The 24,513-nt window shown below is 52.7% G+C and overlaps 1 protein-coding gene and 1 pseudogene across 1 annotated transcript; one reads left to right on the top strand and one right to left on the bottom strand.

The window, feature by feature from the left end:
- Positions 1-8,725: 8,725 nt before the first annotated feature.
- Positions 8,726-24,261, top strand: ISX (intestine specific homeobox). Its single transcript, XM_053662061.1, has 4 exons — positions 8,726-8,954; positions 21,222-21,373; positions 23,089-23,208; positions 24,052-24,261. Exons 1-4 carry the CDS (start codon positions 8,726-8,728, stop codon positions 24,259-24,261), a joined length of 711 nt encoding a protein of 236 aa, XP_053518036.1.
- Positions 19,097-19,509, bottom strand: LOC119060321 (60S ribosomal protein L23-like; annotated as a pseudogene).
- Positions 24,262-24,513: the final 252 nt, after the last annotated feature.

Below are 24,513 nucleotides of genomic sequence, written 5' to 3'. Positions count from 1 at the left end.
TCCACAAGTAAGCCATGATAGTGGTGTGGAAAGAAAAATGCAGAGAGCTTTGTTTGATATGAACATTTTATTGAGCAAGGAACAACCATCCGTGAACGCAGAGACTTCAAACCCACAACTGGCATGAAGTTCAGAGAGACATGCTGTTAACAGGATGGCTCATAAAGTGGAAGTGAGGACGTTGTCTAACCTTTGCAGTGATTGGTTGTTATGGGGGGGGGGGGATCCAGATGGCAGGGGATTGGTTAAAAGTGATTATCTTAGACCATCCTAGGAAGCTGACAAATATCTTTTCTGATTATCAGAGGCAGTCACATGAAATAATCTCAGTCAAGTTTCGCCTGTGTTCATAAAATAAGCTAGATTTCGTTTCGCTTCCATGGCTTAAATGGTTTTTGTCTGCTTCGGGGATTTTCAAGCCTAATCTCCATTTTATTTTATTTTGTTTAACAGTGGGACGTTGGGAGAGCAAAGGGACACAGTGGCGAGGACCTGACCCCGCCAGGGAGGGCAGAGAAGGCCACCTGAGGACATGGTGTCCGTTCAGGAAAGAAGATTCACTCAGGTGGGTTCGGGGCAGAGATAGAAGCAGAGGCAGAAGACAGATAAGGAAGAGTTTGTCGGGCTGAAAGGTTTGGACCTGGGCCCCACATCCAAGCATACTCCAACATGCATGCACTACACACATGCGTGGACATGTATGGGCACGCATGCATGCATGAGCGTGCACATGCATGAACACGCAGGCACATGCAGTGATCCCAGACCTCTTGCCCTTCTCCAAGCCTTCCAGGTTCCCTCCTGCCTCCACACCTTCGCCCAGGCTGTTCCCTCCACCTGAAACTCCCTGGCCCCTCCCCTTAGCCAGTTTCCGGGTGAGTGTGTTTGGAGGTACGCCTTCTCCTCTGGGCTGGGCTGCCCCCCATCCCTGGTGACCACATTGCATCCTCACGTAGTTCAGTTCACAGTGTTTTGCTAAGAGCTCACCTTCAGCTGATGTTTGTGCTCCTGGGCAGTGGAAGTGTCCACGGCAATTTCCTCTCTGCCTCTGCTGAGGCCCCTCGGGTTTTAGCAGCTCAGGTGTGACATTCACCAGTGTATCCAAAAGTCTGTGGTTACCTTTTCCCCAGGATTTCTGCCTGTTGGAGCACAAGGGTGTCGCCTCCACAACAGCATCTGCTCGTTAAACTCATGGGCTTTGTTCATGGTCTCAGAGGAAAACACCAGCTATGGTGTCAGGAGACCTGGGTTCCGGTCCTTCTCCATACTCATTGGTTGTTTTAGGATGGTGTTTTTGGATGGTGAATGGATTGTCCTATTTTTTTGTCCTGGAGTTTACTCACATCTCTGCCTCATCCCCAAAAAGGGTTGAGGAGTCTTATTTGAATACAGACAACCCAGCACATACTTCAAAAGAACAAGTGGATCGAGAAACAAGGGTGAGGAAAAGAAAGCCCAACAAAGTCCAGGATCCCAGAGGCCAAATGAGTTTTTTTTTTAAACAGAGCTTCCTAGGAGCCATGGAGAAAACAGAAACACAACCACCTACAAGTGGTCAGGATGACAGTGATTCTGAAACTTGGAAAACTGCCCAGTAGCTCAAGAGAACTGGGTCTTTCCTGGCTTGGCAGTTCTCCTAAGAGAAACAATACAGGAGCCTCGGGAAAATCCGACACCCTTCCTCAGGTGGTTCTGGAGACTGCATTTCTCTCCATCTCTTCCGGGACATCGTGTAGACAGCAAACGGTTTGAAGCTACAGTCTCTAGGAAGACCCAGCCCAACACACGAACGTTCTGCGTTACCAGCTGAGGGAAGACTATGTGCATTAACAGCCAGTTGAGCGGGTCAATCTCAGCATGAAAAGAAGCTAAGAATGCATCTGAGAACACCTGTGGGGATACCTGAGAGAAGCTGTTTTCCTTAAGAGAACAGCTCCGCATCTGCTCCCACACCAGGAAACAGCATCCTGGCCCATCAAGCTAAGCCTTGATCACTTAAGCTTAAAATTATTTTCTTCTAAGTACGTTTTACGAATCTCCCAAGAAGGCTTTAGGAAACTCCTAAAGCTGCACCCATAGACACCTGATGTTAAGCAAACATCCCCTGCTGATGAGTGCCCTGCACGGCTTAGTGGGGGAGTGTAGCCCTGGGTGAGTGAAAGCATGAACGCAGTTCACAGGTTGTTGAATAAAAGCCAATTCCACGCTGGAGGCCGTCTGCCTAGAGTGACAGTCCAGGCACTGGAGCAGTTGTCCTCAGCCACTTTCTTCTGAGAGTAATGAGGCTGTCCCGGTGGGTGACAGTAAAACCATGTCACCTGCATAGAAAAGACTTTTACAGTTCTGTTCCTCATAACAAAGGGCAATTCATTCAACTCATCCAAAAATGCTTTCAAGTCATAAAACATGCCTTAAAGGGAGCAGGGACCAAAGCCCACGGTTCTTGTGCTCTGCTTGAAACCGCCGCCTGCTTCATCAGGACGGTTTCCTCTGACTTCGGTCCTCGCCCTGTGCTGGGGGCAGGTTCTGTCTAAGCACCTGTGACTGGGGGGGGGGGGGGGGGGGGGGGGGGGGTAATACTGAGCGCCTGTCGTTCAGCCCATAACTGGTTTCTCTCCACATAACCAGCTCCCCTCCACTGAGTCAAAGGCCAGAATCAGCCATTGCTGTTTCAATTCTGATACTGTTCCTGACAAATTTTTGCACAAGGGGTATAAAAAGGTCAATAGCGTGAAATAAACATGCCAAAAACCCAAGGGCCCCTTCACACTAGATATCAGCCTGAGACCCTCGTCCTCGCACATTATAAAGGAGGAAAATAGATGGTTTTGTTGGACTGTCAAGTAAAATGGTGGGTCCATCACGGTGGGGGGGTGGAGAATGAGCCTTTACAAAGCAAGATAGTCTGCCCTTTGGGCCATACAGACAAAACCCCATGTGTAGAATTAACTAGAACTTTTCAAAATGCTTGCACGCACACTGTGGTATTCATCCCCAAGATGACTCCCGATGAGCCTCCCACCATCCGGGTATTCCCAGCCGTGTGGAGCACGCCCCCCACCCCGGGGGCGTCAGGTTGGTCTGTGGGGCCAGTGTCCTAGGTCAGAAGTCATGGAACGTCACTCCAAGGTTAGGTTACAAAAGGCACTGGAGCCTCTGTCACAGTCTGTTTCTTATTGATACTTCTCTCTCTGTGTCTCTGTCCCTCTCTGTCCCTCTCTCATCTCTTATTCTGGGAGAGTTTAGCTTCTGTGTTGTCAACAGCCCTGTGGAGAGGCCCCCACAGTGAGGGACTGAGGCCTCCAGCCGACGCCACAGAGGTGAACCGTCTCGGAGGTGGCTCCTCCAGCCGCAGTGTGACTGATGTTTTGATTACAGCTTCAGGAGACCCGGGCTCGGTACCACCCAGCTAAGCCACTCCCAGGTTCCTGATCCTCAGAAACTGTGTAACACAGTTTTGCTTTCTGACAGTCTTTATCGAACCAAGAATGACAATGACAAAATTCACATTTATCCAAATGAGTTTTAATTTGCCAGCAAGCACCCTGATAAATGGGTGAGGAGGTAAGTCCAAGGCATCGTGTGGCATTTCAAGAGATTTCAAAACCACAACTTGCACCAGTTTGAAGGGTTCATCCCTCCCTTCGCGATGCCCCCACTCTCTGAGGTGCGGTAACCACAAGTTCCAATAGTCTTGGGCAGGGCCATTCATACGGTCATGGTAGGAGGGTTATTATCCCTTTGTCCCTCCTTGCAAACCACTTCCTGAACACGGTGAAGAGCAAGACAGGCTAACCGCAGCACACTTTGCGGCACTGTGTCCTTCAAACGGCTTACCATGCCTTGTAATTATTTTATCTACTTGTCTGCTCGTTCACCTTGCCTCCTCCCTGACCTGTGACGCCATCAGGGCAGAAACCATGGTGGCCTTACTCAAGACTGAGCCTGGTGCCTGACACAGAGTAGGCACCAAGTGAACAGAGGATCGAATTTCCCCAAGTCCTGGCCACGCACTAACACCCAGAAATACTGGACTTCACGGATCTGTCGGTGAAAAATTGTCCTCCGGCTTCATAGAGTCGTCCATAAGGAGGCACAGTTCATGTATGTTACAGACGTATGAAACAGTTCTTCGACTGTGTCCAGAGCAGTGCCAGCAGAACCCCGCAAACTGTACACCGACCTGCTCTCTGCCTGACTTCAGACGGGCGATGTGACTGGAGGGTTTAATCGTCACACAGCCCCCACGGTCCCAGCAGACAGCACACACCAGACCGAGGCAAGTCAGTCAGCTCTCAGCCAGCTCCAGCCTCTGGCTACCGAACCCCAAGAAGAAAGAGCTCTGTGTTCTGCCCCGTGTGCTAGGTATGGCCACCCTCCACATAGGGTGCCTCTAGGACCTGCCGTCTAGGACCTTCCGTCTGCTTGGAAGTTCAAGTTTTCCTTCTCAAGTGAAGGGGCATAAGCACTTGGCAGACTGCAGGAGGGCTGTGAATGCTCTGGACAGAAACTAGAGTGAAAGAAAATCAAACACAAGCTCAGAATGGCAGGTCTAAGCGCCTTGATGCCCCCAGGAGACCAAGTCGAAAGCAAGTCTCAAGGGCAGCCAGTACAAGTACTGGGAGTCTACTGAGAACCCTGACCCTCTGAGCAGGCCATCTCCATGTCATTGTCCCTGATCCCTCAGCCCGCATAACCTAACCCACAGAGTGAGGACCCTCTTCTGCTCAAGCCAGCACCCCAGAATCCCAAATGCACAGAGGACTAGACCGATTGCTCTCAATGGAAGTAATAAAGTGGGAGCCCCCAGACCTCAAAGCTCTCAACCCCTCCACCACTGGAGTCTTACACGGATGCTGTCTTATGAGTTCCTTCTGGAGACTCAGAATTTTAAAACAACTCAAAGAGACAGGGTGGAATCATGGAAAGAGCACCGTACTGGGTGATAAAATCTCAGGTCCAAGCTGGGACTCTGCCTCTTTCTAGCAACGAACAGGGAACCTGAGTCTCTTCCCACACTGAGCCCGATCCCTCCAACAGTGTGACAGTGCTAATAAGTTCCACATCCTGCAGAGGCCACAGCCGGCAAAGACGGCAGTGGCGGCCAGGGCTTTGGGAAAGGTCCGGCTGGGGCTACGGAGGCACATTCCAAGATGACTGAAGAGGGGGAGGCTCTTGAGAACCGCACTTCCCTCCTGCTCTTCTTCCTCTCTTACTTATTTTCCAGAGTCACAGGAGAGAATCAGTCACTGCATTGGTTCCTCGGAAGTGCCTCCGCCCTGCCCACGAGGACACACGCCTTTCCTGACCCAGCACCCCAAAGCAAGACCCAAGTGTTCTGCTTGGCTCTGCAGGGCTCTATCCGGCCTCAGGGGTCAAATTCAAATCCGAAAGCACTAACCCGCCTTTCCTCACCTGGCAGCACTCCAGCTCACCGCCCTGCCTTGTTTTCTTCAGGGCTTTGTCACGAACGGAAATGGCAGTGGGCATTTATGTATCAGGAGTCTATTTTCGATGTAAGCTCCGAGAGAAGAGGGAGCTTCTTGTCTGTTTCAATCACCGCTGTCTCTCCAGCGCGGCGCTCGCGGTCTGGCACGTGGTCACAGAGGGAGCCTGAGAAATGTGTGATGGATGCAGAAATGAAAGATGGCTCCAGCCTACCTGTCCAGCGTGCTCTCCCTAAATACCTCTTTAGAAAATGAAATCCCCGTCCCATCGCTGAAACGAGAACAGTGCACCCTGCAGGGACTTGACATGCCTGCACGTCTCCCAGTGGGTCAAACGAGGGATGTGCCTGATGGCTCCCCTTTGACCTCCTCCACATCGAATGTTTCTTCAACCCAAAGGGCCACCCAATCTCTTACACCCGTGAAGTCCGACAAGGCCCTGTCACTGAGAGTGACCGTCCTCTCCCCTCCCCCCCGCCCTCGCCCCAGCATGGGGGTCCCTTGGGGCAGGGTCCGTTTCACACCCTTGTAGGGGCGGGCATGGAGGAGTTGCTCGAGAACTATTTGTGAAACACACACGTACGTGACAGCTGGGGCTGAGGCTAACTGTCGCAGGGGTGGTGCGGGGCAGTTTGGAAGAACAGTGAGTACCTAGGTCCATACACTGGAAGTGTTTTATGAATCTGCCCAGCAGTCCCGCTCAGCCCAGTGAGAGGCAAAATAACAGGAAATCAGACGAGGGGTTAAAGTGACAGGTGTGACTCTGACTCCGTGCAGTTCGTCAGGCACACGAGGCAAGTGTTGGGCCAGATGGTCTCTGGGGATTGTGGAGAACAGAGCAGAGGGTGGGTTTTAGAGCTGGACCACCTGGGCTTGAAGATGGCTTCTTTCACTGGCTGGCTGTGCAGCCTTACGCCCGCCACACGCCCTCTCTGAGCACATCTCCTCACTGTAAAATATCGGGGATGGCACCCAGTCGACACTGCTGCTGGTGCGTTAACTGAGGCAGGGGGTGTATCACCCAAGCTCCATGGCCTCTCCCCCCGCTCACTGTCTGTACTGCTGCAGCCCCTGAAGTCCCTGTCCACACTCCCTGTCTGTCGCAGCGTTCTCTGCTCCAAGCAGAAGGAAATTCGCCCCCTAAGGCAACAACTCCTTACGCAACCGACAGTGGTCCCGGCTCCTGTGGGACTCTGCCCTCCTGACACTGAAGGGTGTACAGCCGGCACTTCACTGTGCATCCATCACACTGGGTCGTGTTCCTCGGGGCCCGGAGGAGAACGCCACTTCCCAGCCCCCCTGCCTGGAGGCAGGGTCCCATGACTCAGCCTGGACACGGCATATGAGCAGACATTACGTGAACCACTTCCGACTTAGGAGATTCCCTCCTTCGCTCTTTCCCTGGTCCCTGAAAAACCTGGAGCCCACAACTGGAGGACGGTAGCATCACACTCTGGAAGGAGCCTGGGCCCCTGAATGTATAATGTCCAACTACAATTGGCTGTGACATGAGTGAGCAGTGACACTCCCAAGATTTTAGGGTTTGCTTGTGCCTGCGACAGAGCCCAGAGTCCCATGGCTGGATCCGGTAGCCTGGCACTTCCACGAGGAACAGCTCTTAAAAACAGACGGCCTGGCCTTGACCTGCTCCCCATCTCAGCGTGGGTCCCTGACTCGCGCGACTCCCCCTCTTCAGGGTGTGAGGGTCCACCTGCCCCACCCCCCACCTGCCACCCCCACCCTCTGACAGGAGGTCTAGATTCGAACATCCCAATTCACGGGCACCGTCTCCCCTGGGGCATCTGTCACTTGTGTCCAGCATGGCGCCCCGCAGCTCCCCAGGAGGGCACTTAGATCGGAGCCTCCTGACACCCTAGGTCCGGGCCCCAGCATCCCCACACACACTGCCAGGGCTCAGAAGGCCTCTCCCGCTCTGATTTGCAGGCACACCTGAGAGACTCCCTGCGCCAACACCTGCACCCTGGCCCGGCCTCCAGCCTAAAGGAGACCCATAAACTCTCCTGGCTGAGTAAACACATTTTATTGGTCCCGGGGACACTTCCTGGCCATCCAGCCACGACCTTGCCTTGTCCTGCTCCAGTCTGTCCACTTTCCCCTGCCCCCCCACCAGACCTCCCAACAGACCTCCCGTCCATTCTTTAGCTCCCCGCTGCCCCCGGCCCCTATTCCGAAACAGCTGCATCCCCGGCCTTAAGGAGGGTGGAGAGTCTCTTATCAGCTGTTTTACTGCCGCTCCTCCCTGGCTACACAGCCGCTGGGAACAGAATTCCTGGCGAGGACAGGTCGATGCCTGTCAGCTCCCAGCCGACGGCACACTGAGTGGAGAGACAGGTCTCCGCGGTGCCGTCTCAGGGGGCAGGCAAGGGGAGTGCACGCAGAAGAGAAGCGGAGAAGACGCCAAAGGGCACGAAGAGGCACCGAGGTCCAGGTGCCGTGGAGGGACTTACGAAGTGAGGCCGTGTGGAGAAGGACGGAAGGAAATCAGGACCAGACCAGAGACGCCTGGGAGGCTCAGCCCGGGGCCCAGCCCCATCACAGAGACATGGCCTGGCAGTGACCCGGTGACCGCTCCCTGAGCCTCCACCTGCAGGACAACGGAGGTGCAGGTGCTCCAGAAGGTACATTCTGGGGTCCGGAAGCAGCAGAACTGAGAGAAGTCCAGGAGGGTTTCTGGGAAGACCCCTCAGGTTGTGCTGTGGCCCAGGACGGAGTTGGCCACCTGGGACCCAAGCGTAGCATTGCAGCCTTCCAGAGGCCTGGCCGGAGCCAGCAGGAAAAGCCGCAAGCCAGAGGAAGGGCAAAAAGGCGGACACACTGCCCAGATCTCCTCTGGGAGCGGGCTTTCTCTTCCTCCCGGCTTTGTGCCCTGTTGCCCTCTGGCTGTGGCCTCAGGGACCCGGGCCTAGGCTGCCCACCTGGAGAAGACCCTTTGCAATAAGACTGAAGCCGATTTGGCAATGGCAATGCCCTTGACACTGAGCCAGCGAGGGCTCTGAGCCTGTGGGCACAGTGTACAGCCCCGTTCCAGCTCTTCCCAGGTGACTGGCCTCCTGAATCCCAGGGGTGGTTTTGAGTGGCCCACGGAAGTCCCTGGGGAGATGGAACGTGCCTGGCTAATCTGACATGAGGCTCCCCGTTCTCCACCTCTGCTTGCCCTCTTGATCTCAGGAGTTTTGGGAGAGGAAGTAGCCACTCTCAACCGGCATCACCCTGGGCACATACAAACAAAGCCCCCTCAGCCCCACTGGCGGCTGCCCATGGAGAACGAGGTGGTCCCTGCTCTCTGCCGGGCTACCGAGAGGCAGAACTCGGGATGCAGCGAAGTCCCCAAGAAACTGGGCCTGTCCTTCTCCATCGAGGAGATCTTAAAGAGGCCCACCGAGAGGAGCAACAGGGTCCCACGGGAAGGGGCAAGTGGACCGGACACCGGGAAAGCAGAAGGTGCAGACTCCAGGCCTGAGAAGCCCCAACAGGACCAGCCCCACGGTGAGTGCCTTCTGGTCATTTTTTATCCATTCCTGGGTCTCCAAGACCCAGCTGGGCTCAGGCAGAGAAAAGTCTACTCCATATCAGCAGAAGAGAGGACACTGGGCTGGGCCCTTGCTCCCTCTCTATCTAGCCCAGAATGGCGGTTGTTCAGGCGAGAAACCAAGGCTCAGCCATTTGCCGAATGCAGAGGCGGGGGACTTGGTCCTGTAGCCAGGCTCCCACTGAGAATGCCCCTACCGCTTATTTGTTCGGCATTTACCATATGATAGGCACAGTCCCATACCTGTGCGTGCCTCCTCTTTAACTTCGGTGGAAGGGTGTAATGAACATAGCCTGACAGAGGTGGAAACTCATCTACGAACGGGAGGGGTGGATGGTGTCCCCCAAGTTGCCCAGCTAGTAAGCAGAAGCCCCTGGATCGGGACCTTGCTCAGACCGCCCCTGAACCCTGCTCCATCCAGCATGCTCATCCCCTCCGCAAGCTGAGTCCAGCCTGCCCAGCTTCTAGTGGCTGGAGCTTTGCCTGGATCTGCCCACCCTGGTCACCCCCACACCCCCCAGACCAGTGGCTCATCCCAAGTGCCAAAGACCAGATCTGAGACCCCTCCCTGACAGCTGGCCTGAGGGAGGACCTGGGGGGGGACACGAACACCCTGCTAAGAGCCAGGAATTCCTGACATCTGTCTCAGTTCCCCCGGGGCCTGTGTGACCTCAGGGAAGTCCCTTCTCTGCTCAGGCCTCAGCTCTACCCTCGGTGAGCCAGTTGAGTGAGGGAAGGGGACACCAAGGTCACGTCCCAAGCGTCCGCTGGAATCTGACAGTCGATGAGCCTGGAGTTCTCACAGGAGGTTCCAGCTCTCTCCCCATGTCCAGCCCTTTAATCCAAGGAAAGGCTGGAAAAAGAGCTCAGGGGGAGCTGCGGCACCGTGAGGCCGTCTCTTACCACACACACAGCCCCACTCCATCCCCCCAAACAAGACTCCCGAGAGGGGGTTGTTTGTACCGGGCTGCAGGGGAAGACCCTGGAAGGCCACTCCTCCCTGGTGGGGGTGGCGGAGCAGGTTCCCCTGTAGCTGAGCTTATGAATGGGAAAGGATTCCCAGCTTCGTTTTCCTAAGTTCACTAGTATCTTCCAGTGAATCGAATGAGCACACACAGAAACAATTCTCCTGGGAGTCCAACCTCAGTCTCTTTTGCTACAACTGCATAAAATTCGTGACTGTCTTCCCTGAGACTGAGAGAGAGAGAGAGACAGACAGACAGACAGAGGGGGGGAGGAGAGAGGAAAGGTCCGTCCCCCCTGCTGGAGGGGCTTCTCCTCTCCTGGCCTGACCACTGCCGAGGGTGAACAGGCAGGCGGCCACTTTTTCTGAACCTCCTCTGAAGATCTACAGATGCCGGCATGTTCCATGTCAGCTGCCCTGCTACACCCAGAGCAGACCCCCAGTAAGTGGTCACCAAAATAGCAGTGGTGACATTAGACAGTGCCCCGGGCTCACGGCACTCTCACGGCCATGCTGCCTTCAAGCTGTCACCTCTGTGAGCCCCCACCTTTGAGGGTAAACCAAGAGGAGAAGACAGATCACCCACAAAAACTGCATGAGTAGTTAACCCTGGATTTGGACCCCGGGGGCCTGGGACCACCTGCTCTCGAATGTCCCCGGACACGGTTTAAACCCATCCATTTCCCTCCCACGCTGCGGGAGTCGGGTATTTCAGAACCCCCAGCGCAGGTGCGGCTGGTGTTTCTCAAGAAGACTCTGAGGGGTGCGCAGACAAAGATGGTTTACGTCACTAGTTCTCATTATTTCTACACTAAGCTTCTGTTCAGGACCCACGATACTGGTTGCTTATGGTGGGTCACCACGAGGTTTCATTTTAAAATAAGTTTACTTATTTGCATAAGCAAAAGAGTCTGCCTGGGAGGGTGCTGAACAAACAAGAATTCGGCTGGGAGGCCAGCCTGTCGGAAGCACCGAGGTGCCTGGCAGAAACCATAAATGAGCCGGAGTCTGTGAGACACTGGGAGGGCAGGCAGCTGGGATTCCGGAGGTCTGGTCTCGAAGCCCCACACCGGCACCACGTCCCAGGAGGGCCCCAGGCGAGCCTCCCCTCTTTGGGCCTCCATCTCCCCATCTGGAACATTCCTGAGGTCCCCGCCCCCAGCTGTGACACACCACGACCAATTCCACCACGAACTGGTTGCTGAACAACCTTCGCGGTTTCACTCCTGGTGATTTTCCACCGCAGAGACTCCCCCCCGCAGAGTTGGGGGGTCTCCTCGTCAGGCAGGCAGGGACAGGGTGACCGGGAAGGGTGGGCATCTCCCTGCCCTCCCGGGACCCCCCACCCCGCCTGTTTCCATCATGGCACGCAGGACCAGAAATGGTGTGCCCTGTGCCCTCCGTCACCCCAAGAATAACAAGAGGAGTACATTCCTCTTGGGCTTCACCTACCACTCACAGGGCTTCGTCGCGCGGCTCCGGGAGGTTGGCCAGCAAACGTTGCCTCCAGATCCCAATCGCCAGGGAGTTTGTAAAAATGCAGCTTTCCGGGCCTGGTGCCCAAGACTCTGACTCTGGGTCTACGGTGGGGCCCAGGAATCCGAAGTCTAACCAGCTCTCCCAAAAGGGGGGAAAGTGGCCCAAGGACCGCTCTTTGAGGAGGGGCCTCGGGGCCCAGGGAGGCAGCATGGCTTGTTCTGAGCTGTAGAACCTGTGCCTCCAGAAGCTGGGCCGGGCCGGTTGTCCAGGAGGTCCACCCCCGCCCCGGCCAGGTCCTTCCACTCTCCGGGGACCCTCATAATCTAAGGCTTGGACTCTCCCAGGTCTCAAGCTAATGGAAAACTTCAAGAGAGCCTCCCAGCTGAAGGGGATGCTAAACCCAGCTGACTGCTTCCTCTTTCTGAGAGAGGCAAGTGCCCCGAAGCTGGGACCCTCCCAAGTCAAGGGAGGCTCAGTCAGGAGGAAGCCACCTTATACCAGTCTCAGACCTCGGGGAGAGAGAGGACATGTCTGCAGCTGTCCCACTGAGGACCCTGTGCCCGGGAATTTTGACCCCTGGGGGAAAGGGCAGAGGAAGAGACCACTGCAGTGGGTAGACCAGTGTGGTTTTCTGGCCTGTGGGGGACCCAGACAGGTTCCCTTGTCTGCACAGGAGCCCTTCAGCCACTCAGCGAATGGCTGCTGAGTGCTCACTCTGGACCAGGCTGGGAGCTGGGACGGCAAAGGTGAATGAGCAGAACAAGACACAGTGACCACCACCTGGAGCTGGGGGAGTTCAGTGGCAATGAGATCCTGGGGCCACCACCTTGGGGCCACGCTGACTTCTGCCCACCTTGGTGGAGGAGACCAGGACGGTGGAATTCCGGGGATCTGAGGAATGTCCTAGAGCAGTAGTCAGGAAAGCTTGTCTACAAAGGGCCACATAGGAAATTTAAGCTTTAATGGCTGATGGTCTCTGTTGCAAATACTCAACTCTGCTGTCACAGCTGAACAGGAGACATGTGTAAGTGAATGGGTATGTTTATGTTCCAATAAAACTTTATTTATCATAACAAGCAGAGGGCTGGACCTGGCATCAGGGTGTAGTGTATCAACCCCCAACCCGTTGGTGTGGCATTCAGAGTCCTTCACAGACTGGCCCTGCTGGTCCCCAGGTCCAGCCCCCATCAGACCCTCCCTGCCCCTCACTCTCCACCCCCAGGCACATAGAGCTTCTCTCTGACTCCCGCTCCTCCCTGCTCCCTAAATGCCTCCAAACCTTTGGCCTTTAGAAACCTCTGCCCATACACACACACACACACACACACACACACACACACACACACATCTTCTCTCTCCTTTTCCTCTTCATTCTCTCTTCCTCCTCCTGGCTTTAAACAACAGAAATTTATTCTCTTACAGTTCTAGAGTCCAGAAGTCCAAAACCAAGGTACTAAAGGGTGGTTCCTTCTGGAGGCCCTGAGGGAAAATCTGTTCAGTGCCTCTCCCAGCTTCTGGTGACTGCCGGCAGGCCTTGGCCAGGTGTGGCCCATGGGTACATCACTCCGCTCTCTGCCTCCGTCTCACTTGGCCTCTGGGTCTCGGTCAAAACTCCCTCCTCATTCTCACCTGACGGCACCAGTCATTGGACTCAAGGCTTACCCTAAATCAGAAGGGTCTCATCTCACAATCTTTAATTAAATCTACAAAGATAAAGTGTGCAAACAAGGTCATCTACACAGGTACCAGAAGTCAGGACTTGGACGTATGTTTTGGAGGGAAACACCATTCAAGCCATTATGCTTTCCCTCACTTTTTCATTCCCCTCATTTTCCTCTTTCTCCCTTCTCTTCCCTGTTCCCCTCCTCTTTCCCTTCTTCTCTTCTCTTCCTCCTCCTCTCCCTCCTTCCCCTCACGCTCCTCCTGCTCCCCTGCACCACCTCGAACCAAAGGCGGGGGCTCTGCCATTCTCCTGCTGCTGGGACTAAGGCTGTGTCTGAGACCTGTGCTGTGTGTTGTGGCTCCTCGTGAATGGCTCTGGCCCTTAGATGGAGAGAGCTAGGGCTCCCATGGAGCCGACTGGAGCAGGGCTAAAGGATGCAGAGCTTAAAGCTTGCACTTCCCCCAGGAGAAGTGTGGTCTGGTTTCTCTCTTTCAAACACCCTTTCCTAGTCCCTGCCACCAAAGTTACAACCCAACATGGCCATGGGGACATTCCTACAGGGCTGGGGGCACCTGAAAACTGGTTCTGAAATGGAGAACCTGACTCCTTCTTAGGCCCTATGGGAGTACAAGGCACTATAAGACTTGACCCCTGCTTGCAAAATAAACAAAAACAAAAACAAAACAAAACCCACATTGTGTTAATTTTGGATCTTCAAACAAACAGACCCAAAAAAAGGATTTAATCACAAGTAGCTTGTGATGTGCAAGGACCACCAGCAATAAAGTAGTGCAACAAGACAAAGAAAGGAAGACAGTGAGCTGAGGGTGTGTGATGAAGCCAGTAACCACCATGAGAAAACGAAGCTTAAACCCTTTGAAATATGGAGCAAGAATACTTCTTGCTCCATATAGGAATTGTTGTAGATAAAAATCAGGCTCTTATATGGGACCACAAGGAAAGCATGCCAAGGACCCAAGCACGAGACATTGTGATGTGGTGAGTTCTATTCAGGAGGAACTCTGCCCCTGGATTTCCAATTTCCCACCTGCCTCTGCCCCTCCATGGAAAAAGTCCACCCATGTCTGCAGCAAAGCCAAAACAAAAGCCAGTGTCCGGAGTTTCTGCTTCATATTAAAGCTAAGTCCTTTAATATGAAGCAGAGTCTGTTATAGGCCTGGTAGCTGCTAGATCACATGGTTACATGCCCCTGGGTGAGAGAGAATACATTAATACACCAGGCGAGTGCATCAGGAAGGAGTAAGAGAGAGAGTGTTTCTTTGTTCCTCTGGTATTATATTAGCTTGGGTTTGGAACGGGACAGGTGCTTTTCTAAAACAATTTCCCAAGCTTGTGTGGGTATTGATAGGTCCACCTCCCAACAAATTCTGTCTTTCCCCAAGCTACACTGACAGGCCTCTTTGGTCAAGTACCACCCCTTGGGTCCCCCAACAATCCAGTACTGGAGGGGCAAAGAAAGGAGGGTTAATCCCCTTGGCAGGGCAATGCTGTGATCCCCTGGGGTGTGAGGTTGCAGCTTCCTGGTGAAGCAAACATGTTTAGCTCCCCAGTTCATTAAACTCAATGTCTAATTCCCTTTGCTCCCTTTCTTAATAATTAGCTAACTATCTATGTTAACAGAATTATCTGGGCCTTTTAGCCAAGAAATACATATCCCAGCAGTAGAAAGTTGTTCCAAGCACAAAAAGGTCTCAGAGATGCAAGCAGGGGGTGGACAAGATTACTGTAATAATGGGACCCCAGAGTGTCAGTGCCAGGAGAAATCTGAGTGGGCAGTGGAGGCTTTAGCATTCATTGGCTATAATTTAAATTCCATGTATCCATCATATGCTCCATTGAGGCATGCAACAAGAGCTACCGAATGGCCACTGAGTGGCAGGCACATCTATTGCTACACACACACCCCAAAAAGAACTGTCCCAAAACATAGTGGTTTCATAAAACCATAAACATTTATTGTCTCCCTCAAATTCTGTGGACCGGGAATCTGAGAATGACTTCACTGGGTGGCTCTGGTTCAGGGTCCCTGTGAGATTGCCGTAAGAGTGTTGTTTGCAGGCACCTGAAGGCTGGGCTGGAATAAAGAATCTGCCCCCATGGTGGTTCACATCCAGGTTGCTGAGTGGTGGTGCCAGCTGCTGAAAGTGGCCTCAGTTTCTCTCCCCATGGGGCATTCTCCATATGTCTTGAATATTCTCCCAAAATGGCAATGGCGTCTCTCAGCACGAGCAATCTAAGAGGGAGGAACCAGGTGGAAGCTGCACCTTCCAATGGCCCAGGCTAAGAACCCTCTTCGCAGCACTTCCATGCACTCCATTTGTTGTGGGAGTCACCAAGATGGCCCACGTTAATGGAGATAAGAATTCCAAGGGTCTGATCTCAGAGCCGTCACAGGTATCAGCTAGGAGTGGGGATGATGTAGCGAACAGAACACAAACAGCCTTGCCCCCCATCTAGCAGGGAGACAAATGGCCATCCAGTAATCACCACTGAAAGAAAGCACAATGACAATGGTGGTAAGTGCTGGGGAAAGGGTGACACAGTTCTTCAATGCCTGTTCTCAGGGAGGCCAGGAAAGGCCTCCCAGGGAAGGTCATGGTTGTTGCTAAGGGCACCAGGGAGCCGTAGGAAGTCCACGACTGGCCTGGAGAGAAGAGGCCAGTGCAAGTCTGCCCGGGGAGACTCCTGCCCCACACCCCACCCGCTGTGTCCCGGAGGCATCCCCAGCCTGCAGGAGGGCTCCCAAGGGTGCTTGGACCTTCTCCATGATGGACCCACTGCCTGAGGAAGACAAGGACAAGGACCACTCCCGGAGACTTTGCACGGTGGTAAAGCCTCCAGGGCCTGTGGCTGAGCAGCCAGGGCCCATTAGCAGACCCCAGAGAAGGAGCAATCAGGAGAGGGAACCGAGCACAGAGAAACATCGGTTTATAATTAGGCGGCCTAATCACCTGTGTAAATTGTGTATTCCTTATGATCGATGTGCTAAACGGCTCAGGTTTAATTAAGTTCTGCTGACGCGTTCTCTGTGAAGACCCACTGAAGTGGAACTCACAGCCTGCACAATGAATAACTGGGAGAGGAGCAAGTTGGAAGGGGGCCAGTTTCCCATCACCTTGCTCACCATCTCCCTGCCACCCCACAGGCCCTCCTGGGTCCCCACAGCCAGTACCGTGGGTGTGCCGCTCTGTGGCCACCAGTTTCTGGGCCTCTCTGCCTGGTCTGGTGATGCTGGGCCTGGAGAGGAACTCAAGGAGTTTCTCGCCCCCCCATCCAATGCTCCTTCCAGAGCCTGGAAAATGGGGCCCACCACCCCCATTGTCCTCTCAGACTGGGGCCCAGGAGATCCCAGCCCTTCCTGACAATTAAAACCCTTATCCCCTGCATGGGGCACTCTATCCACGAGCTCATCTTTCCAGCTTCTTGTGTAATGAGGTCTGAAATTCCATGGGATGAGCCCTGTGTTCCACGTTCTTCTCTGCTCCATACTCCATGTACACCGTTCTGCCTTCTCCCACCTGCTTTCTCTCACACACCACTGTGGTCTGCAACCCAGGCGTCAGCCTTGCTGACTCCCTCACCCCTTTTCTAGAGCAGCCTCACCCTGAAAGTGGTGGGAAGATGTAAGTGTGGACCCCCATGCCTCCAGAACCCCGCCCTCAGACGCTGCCCATCCCCATCCCAGGCTGCCCTGGGACCAGCAGGAAGCTCCACTTTGCTCTAAGTCACCACCCAGAGCTCCTGGGCACTGTCCTTTCTTCTCGACATCTTTCTCCTCCCCAGGCACCAGCAGAGCGATGGGCGTGTGCCAGTCCACCCTTCCTCTCACCTGCCCTGTTCTTCCAGCTTCTCCAGTCCATCAGGGTTGGCTCTATGACCAGGTCAGCCACCTCGCCGGGTCCGCCAGCCACTGTGATGATAGTCTCTTTGCTGGAGCTATGTAGCAGTTACGGGAAATTGCAACATAGGGAGAAAGTTTGCATGATGTTATAAAGTCCATTATTTGCCAGGGAGGGGAACAATTTTTTTAAACGTATTTTATTCATTATGTTATTACAGTTATCCCATTTTCCCCCTTTTATTCTCCTCTGCCCTGCAAACCCCCTCCCACCTGCATCCCCCCCACCTTTAGTTCATGTCCATGAGTCATACATATAAGTTCTTCAGCTTCTACATTTCCTATACTATTCTTAACCTCTCCCTGTCTATTTTCTACCTACCATTTATGCTACTTATTCTCTGTACCTTTTCCCCCTCTCTCCCCACCGACTCCCCCACTGATAACCCTCCATGTGATCTCCATTTCTATGATTCTGTTCCTATTCTGGTTGTTTGCTTAGGTTTTTTGTTTTGTTTTGTTTTGTTTTGTTTTGTTTTCTTAGGTTCAGTTGTTAATGACTGTGAATTTGTTGTCATTTCAGTGTTAATATTTTTATCTTCTTTTTCTAAGATAAGTCCCTTTAACATTTCTTATTAATAAGGGTTTGGTGATGATGAACTCCTTTAACTTGACCTTGTCTGAGAAGCACTTTATCTGCCCTTCCATTCTAAATGAAAGCTTTGCTGGACAGAGTAATCTAGGATATAGGTCCTTGCCTTTCAGGACTTGGAATACTTCTTTCCAACCCATTCTTGTCTGCAAGTTTTTCTGTGAGAAATGAGCCGATAGTCTTATGGGAACTCCTTTGTAGGTAATGCTCTCATTTCCTCTTGCTGCTTTTAAGATTGTCTCCTTATCTTTAATCTTGGCTAATGTAATTATGTGCCTTGGTGTGTTCTTCCTTGGGTCCAAATTCTTTGGGACTCTCTGAGCTTCCTGGGCTTTCTGAAAATCTATTTTCTTCGCCAGATTGGGGAAGTTCTTCATTATTTGTTCAAATAAGTTTTCAATTTGTTACTCTTCCTCTTCTTCTTCTAGCACCCCTATGATTCAGATGTTGGAACGTTTAAATATGTCCTGGAGGCTCCTAAGCCTCTCCTCATTTCTTGAGTTCTTGTTTCTTCATTCTGTTCTGACTGAATGTTTCTGTCTTTCTTCTGCTCCAAACCACTGATTTGAGTCCTGGTTTTCTTCTTGTCACTGTTGGTTCCCTGTAGATTTTTCTTTATATCACATGATATGACCTCCATTGCTGCCTGAGTCTTTTTTATGCTGTTGAAGTACCTATTGAGTTCCTGGAGCATCCTGATCACCAGTGTTTTGAACTCTGCATCTGATAGGTTGGCTCTCTCTTCGTGGCTTAGTTGTATTTTTTTCTGGAGCTTTGAACTGTTCTTTCATTTGTGCCATGTTTTGGGGTTTGGGGGGGTTTGGTTTCTCTTTTTTTGTGCCAACTCGCCTGTTACACAGCAAGGGGCGGAGCCTCAGATGTTCACCAGGGCGTGGCAACCCACCTAACTGTGTGGTGACACTATAGGTGGGGGAGGGGTCGAGAAGGAACAGTGCTGCTTGCTCTGCTCTCTGCTGGCTTTCGGTCACTTCCCCATTACCCACAAGCAAATTGGGCCCTTCTGGTGCAAATTCCCCAGTGGGTGGGTTTGTGTACATCCTAAGAAGCTGTGGGTCTCTCCAACAAACTCTCCTGTGAGGCTGGGAGTTTCTCCCGCTGCTGCCTCAACACCCAGAGGGGTTTTCAGTCAGAGATTTTAGGGCTTTATTTTCCCCGTGCTGGAACCCCAGGCTGTTCAGTCTGTCTCGCTCCCCAGTTGTTCCTCCTGGTTTATCTGCACAAGAATGTGGGACCACCCAGTCTGCAATCAGCCACCTCACCGGGTCCGCCAGCCACTGCTCTGCTGCAAGTCCTCTCCTCCCAGCTGCCCGACTCGCCCCACCCATCTAGATAAGTGTTTCTGTCAGTTCTGGTTATTTTTTGTTTTTAAATTTATTGTTGTCTTAGTTTGGGTTGTGCAAGAAGGCACAGTGTGCCTCCCTCTTGGCCAGAAATTGAAACAATTTTTAATGGTTTTCTCCTTTACAAAAACACTGGGAAATCTGCAATCCTGGGCCACAAATCTGCACACACTTTTGCAACAGGTCCCACAATGGCAGGACCTCTCGTTTCGCCTTCATTGTTTACTATGACCCCAAATTATCTTCAAAGTAAAGAAGCACGCCATGTTTTCTCCGGTATGACTTTAATTGTCAAATATTCACCAGTGGACATACCTTTCTTCTGAGCGCGGTTTGCCTTGATTGACTGTGGCCTTTGCCATGTGCCCCGCACCAGCAGCAGGCAGCCTCTTCAGCTGTCCCCTGAGCCCCTTCGCATAAATGACACACAGAGTTTGGCTCCTCAGTTAGCAGAGTTGACCATAGCTCCTACCTGAAGACCCAGGGAAATCAGAATTTTGCACCAGAGGACCCACCTCATCCTCACTGAGACATCTCAAATGCTGGAAAGGAACAGAAAGCTAATGTTCATTATTCTTACACCCCCTGGGCCACACACTCTCTCTCCAGCTGTCAACTGCCCTTCTTCCACATTCCCAGCAAACCTCTGAGCATTGCCTACAGCTGCCACCTCCTCTCCTTCACCTCCCTTCTCTCAACCACATGTGGCCCCCTGAGTCCCCACCATCTCTACTCTGTGGGAACTGCCATCATGAAGGTCCTCAGTTTGGTAAGGTCCAGTGACCATTCTTCTGTCCTTACTATCATTGATCTATTCACAGCATGGACACAGCCAAGCCTTCTTCCTTGAAACAGTTCTTTGACTGGGTGTCCATGTCACAGCCTTTTTCTCTTTCCTCCTGCCTCAGAGAGTTCCCCTTCTTGGTCCCTCCGTTGGCTTCTCTTGGCTCCCTCATTGGCTGCTGAACCCCCAGGTGGTGGAGGGGCTCAGGCTTACTCTTAGGCCATGACTGCAGAGACCAAATGTCTGCTGAGAGTTCCCGGATTTGGACTCTAGATATGTGCGCTGCATACCTATTGGATAGCTTCCTTTGGACAGTCAATAGGCACCTCAAATTTAACATGTCTAAATCGAATACCTGATCTCCCCAATATTCATGCACAGGCCTGGTGTCAAGGGCATGTGCGTGACCAGTGTGGCTGTCCAGGTCCCACACTCAGAAGGGGTTTAGTGGGGGTTAATGCTACAGTTACCATCTTGAAATTCTTAGTAATGTTATGTTTATATTTATGTTTTGTAAGTGAAGTCCAATGAGACCATGAAGTACCTGCCAGGTTCCTGGAGCCTCAGTTCATGCTCAGTCCCCTTTCCTGGAACGCGCTCTCAGCCGCCCGCTTTGCAGCCCCTACCCAGTGACTGCTGCCTTCTCTGTCCTGGGCTGAGGCGTGGGCTGGGCACTGGTGGGAGGACGGTGGTCTCTGTGAGGGTCTGTACTCCCTATGTCAATATCCCTGTGCCGGAGGAAGCCTAGGCTTAAATAGCAAATTTAAAAACACCTTACAAGTCCAGAGAAGACTGAGAAAGAAAGAAAAATGCTTTCTTTCTGCCTTTTGAACACAGAGTTCACATTTTCATTTTGTACTTGGCCCCACAAATGATGGAGTCGACTCTGAGTGGACGTGAGGCCGGACGGGTGGCGGGAAGCAGGCTGTGAGGGGCTCACTGCTGTGGAGATCAGTCTTTACTTTGTAGGCCAAGGTTGGCAAATTCCTTTCGTAAAGGGCCAGGTGGTAATTATGTTAGGCATTTCGGGCCATGTAGTGCCTGTTGCAAATACTCATCTCCACCTTTATAGCATAAAAGCAGCCACAGACACTCCATAAACCAATGGGTGGGACCATGTTCCAATAAAACTTTATTTACAAAAGCAGGCAGTGGGCCAGGTTTGGCCCACAGGCTTTAGTTTGCCATCCCCTGTTGTAGACAAGGGGAAGACGTTGAAGGCATCTGAGCAGCAGAAAAAGACAATCAGAGAAGTTTCTGGAAGGTTATCTTCATCTCACTGTCTATCTTGGTGGAAGAGGGTCAGCCTAGGGGCAGGGATTTTAGGAAAAAATATATTGCAAAGCTCTGATGTTCTAGGAACACTCGGTAGTGGCCACAGAGGTTGAAAGAGTGAAACGAGGCAACACAAAGCCAACACCAAGGTTACTAACACAACTTAATGCCTCTCTCTTCCATCCAGGAGAGAGGAAGAGCAAGCGGAGGGTCCGAACCACCTTTACCACAGAGCAGCTATGTGAGCTAGAGAAAATCTTCCACTTCACCCACTACCCAGACATCCACGTCCGCAACCAGCTGGCAGCCAGGATCAACCTCCCAGAAGCCCAAGTACAGGTACAACCAGCCCCACTCTCAGCCCCCACCTGTGGCCATGGGTGAGACACTGTGGGTCCTGGAGCCTCCGGGGCTGCCCTATCCAAGTCTTTCCATTGGTTTATGTCCCACGAATACAGTAATATTTGCTAAGTGTTACATCCCAGTTCTAGGATGATTTCTCTCCTTGGAGGGTGAAAATGGAGTGAGCTGGCGTTGGTGATGGCAGTTGACAGACACTCCTGTGCCCTTCCTGTCCACTTGTCTACAGTTCCAGAACGTCGTCCACCATGCGGCCCCATTCCCAAAACACCTCTTGACAATCTAGACCAGGGTCAACAAAATTTTTCTGGGAAGGGCCAGATGGTGATTATGTTAGGTTTTGGGGGCCATATGGTCACTGTCACAAGAATTCAACCATATATATTGTTTGTTGCATAAAAGCAGCCACAGACAATATATAAACAAGTGAGTGTGGCGGTGTTCCAATAAAACTTTATTGACGAACACTAAAATGTGAATTTTATATAATTTGCCTGTGTCATGAAACATTATTCTTCTTTGGGTTTTTGTGCAGCCATTCCAAATGTGAAAAGCATCCTTAGCTCACAGGCCATAGAGAAACAGGCAGAAGGCCCGAGTTAGCTGATAGCCCCCCCCCCCATCTGGACCACATGGCTATGGCTTTGAAGGCAGCACGGAGAAGCGGAAAGGACCCTGGATCCGTGGTCTGAGACCTGGTTCCAGCCCCGGCTGCCTAATCCGTGCTCTCTAATTTCTTCACCCAGAGTGTCTATGGCTTTATTCATGGCTGGGGACAGAAGAACCCCTTGTCACTTGGCAGGAGTATGTCCTGCCTCTTGGCACCTCTGCAGTTTTGCAAGTACAATTCTAGCAAACCCAAATCCAATTGTTCCACGGTGGGCATGCCTCTAACACAGTTTTCTGAGTCACCCATTTTTTAAAAAAACAAATATGAAGCATTTACTCAAATTCAAAATCTGAGCAAGGGCCCAGGTCAATATTCCACTCTTTATTTTATGCCAACCAGCTTTTCTTCAGCCAAGGACCACACCCACCTCAGACTTCCCCCCTTTTCCTTTCCATTTGGAGTCTGTCACCAGCTAAGTTGGTAGCACCAGCTTAGTGGCTCAGAATTCGGCGGCATCTCAGCAGAATAACCAAGTAAAATAGTCACATGTCAGGGACAATCAGAATGCTCATGAATACAGGAAACTGCTGATGCCCCTGTAGATGCCAAGGGGCTCCCAGGGGTTGCAAACAGGTGGCCTGCCAGCAGGAAACCGTCCACCAGTGGGTTTTGTTCAATCTGCACAGTATTTTAAACCTCAGAGTTGTCACATAAAAATCAAGATGTCTGTCTTAGAAAATGGATGAGCCTGCAAGGCAGGGCCCACACTGCATGCACAGGGGGGCTGTTGGCTGAAGCTGAGAGGCCGCCCCCCTATGTTCTGTGTACCACAGACCCCACCTCTCCCAACTATCTGGCACCCAGCTGCTTCCTCCCTGAATGAGCCCTGGCCCTGCAGGCATTGAACGTTGTGACCCTCCAACCCACTCTGAAGGCTGACTCCCAGAGCCAAAGAAATCCTGTACACCATGAGCTCTCTAAACTGCAAAGCCCCTCGGGAGGCGTTATTATTATGCATATTGGGGGAGGCACTAGATGGAGAAAAACCCTTCTGCTTATCTCTACTCTCTCTCTCCCTCATCAGATCTGGTTCCAGAATCAACGAGCCAAGTGGCGGAAGCAGGAGAGGACCGGTGGTGCCCCTAGGGCTTCACAGCAGCTGAGTGAGGCGCACTTGGCCCCGGCCACAAATCCGGACGTGACCGTGAGTGGCTGAGGCACTGAGGGGGTCTGGGGGACCCGCTCTCTGGGAACATCCCTTCCAGACCCACATGGGAGGAAATGTTTTTTTTTAGAAAGAGCATGGGCAAGGAGGTTCTGGAAGTCTGTGGCCCCTGGGACAAACCATTGCCTCTCTCTCTCCATGTCCTTATCCACTGAGTGACAATCACCTTGCTCGTCCCTCCTCCTTGTATTACTTGTGTAAGACATCACAGTTGACAGAATAGGGTCACGGAGTAAAGGGTGGTACACGGAGCTTGAGCCCTGGAGTCAGACTGCCCGGGCTCAAACCCCAGCTCTGCCCTTAGCAGCAGGGTGACCTGGAGGAGTCACTGTGCCCCTCAGAGCACAGTAATGGTTTTGATGAGAATGAACTGCCTGAGAAGTGAAGATTGCTCGGCACGGAGGACGTGCTCCCTAAGTATCACCTGTCCAGTGAGTCAGCACACAGGCGGCGTGTGTGCCGGCTGCTGAACTCTGGGACGCAGCACTACATACAACGCACAGTCCTGAGCTAAAGGTCTGTGCAGACCCACAGTGATGCTACGAGGCAGGATTTTTAAAATTTATTCCCCTCCCCCTCTTTTTTTTCCTAATGCAGAAACTGGGCTCTGAGATGCAAAGTGACTTTTCCACGTCAGGCAACTGCTATGAATGGCGGGGTGAGGACCAGCCTCTCTGGCCCGCAGTGCATGCGATTCTCCCCAGGTCAGACCCCCAACTGCACCCTGCACTGCCCAAGTCATGGGGGGAAGGTTGGGAAGCTACAGGCCAACCCAGGCTAAAGTGGAGGACTCACCGCTCTCCTGACCTCTCCCTGTGACAGGGTCCCCTGCTGCCACCCCCTGCACTGCCCAGGCTGGCTCCTCCCACAGGGTGTTATCCACCAGCTCAAGGTCAGCCAGCCTCTGCCTGGTTCCCTGCCTGGACATCGCCTCTCCCGGGGCCCCTCCTCCAGCAGACCTGCATCCCTGTCCTCTGCTTCCTTCCACCTCCACACCCGAAATGGGGCCGCATCTGCACCACTTCAACATAGGGACCGGACCGACACCCTGTCTGCAATGGAGCCACCCTCCTCTCCAAGTGAAGACGCATGGCGGGAAGCTGCCCAGCCCTCTGGGGGAGTTAGTCTCCTGATCCAAAGGTGGCCCACACCCCAGGAAGCCCCCTAGAGCTCGCCCCCTGGAAGGCTGCAGCAGACTCTGCATCAGGGTGGCCCTCCCAGCTCAACGACGGAGGTTTTTCAGACCTCGGGGTGAGCCGTGGAATGAGCAGGTCATTCTCTGCC

The sequence above is a fragment of the Artibeus jamaicensis genome, unplaced genomic scaffold (genome assembly GCF_021234435.1).
Source record: "Artibeus jamaicensis isolate MK-2021 breed Jamaican fruit bat unplaced genomic scaffold, CSHL_Jam_final contig_233, whole genome shotgun sequence".
Classification (NCBI taxonomy): domain Eukaryota; kingdom Metazoa; phylum Chordata; class Mammalia; order Chiroptera; family Phyllostomidae; genus Artibeus; species Artibeus jamaicensis.
This window is presented reverse-complemented; position numbering and strand designations above follow the sequence as displayed.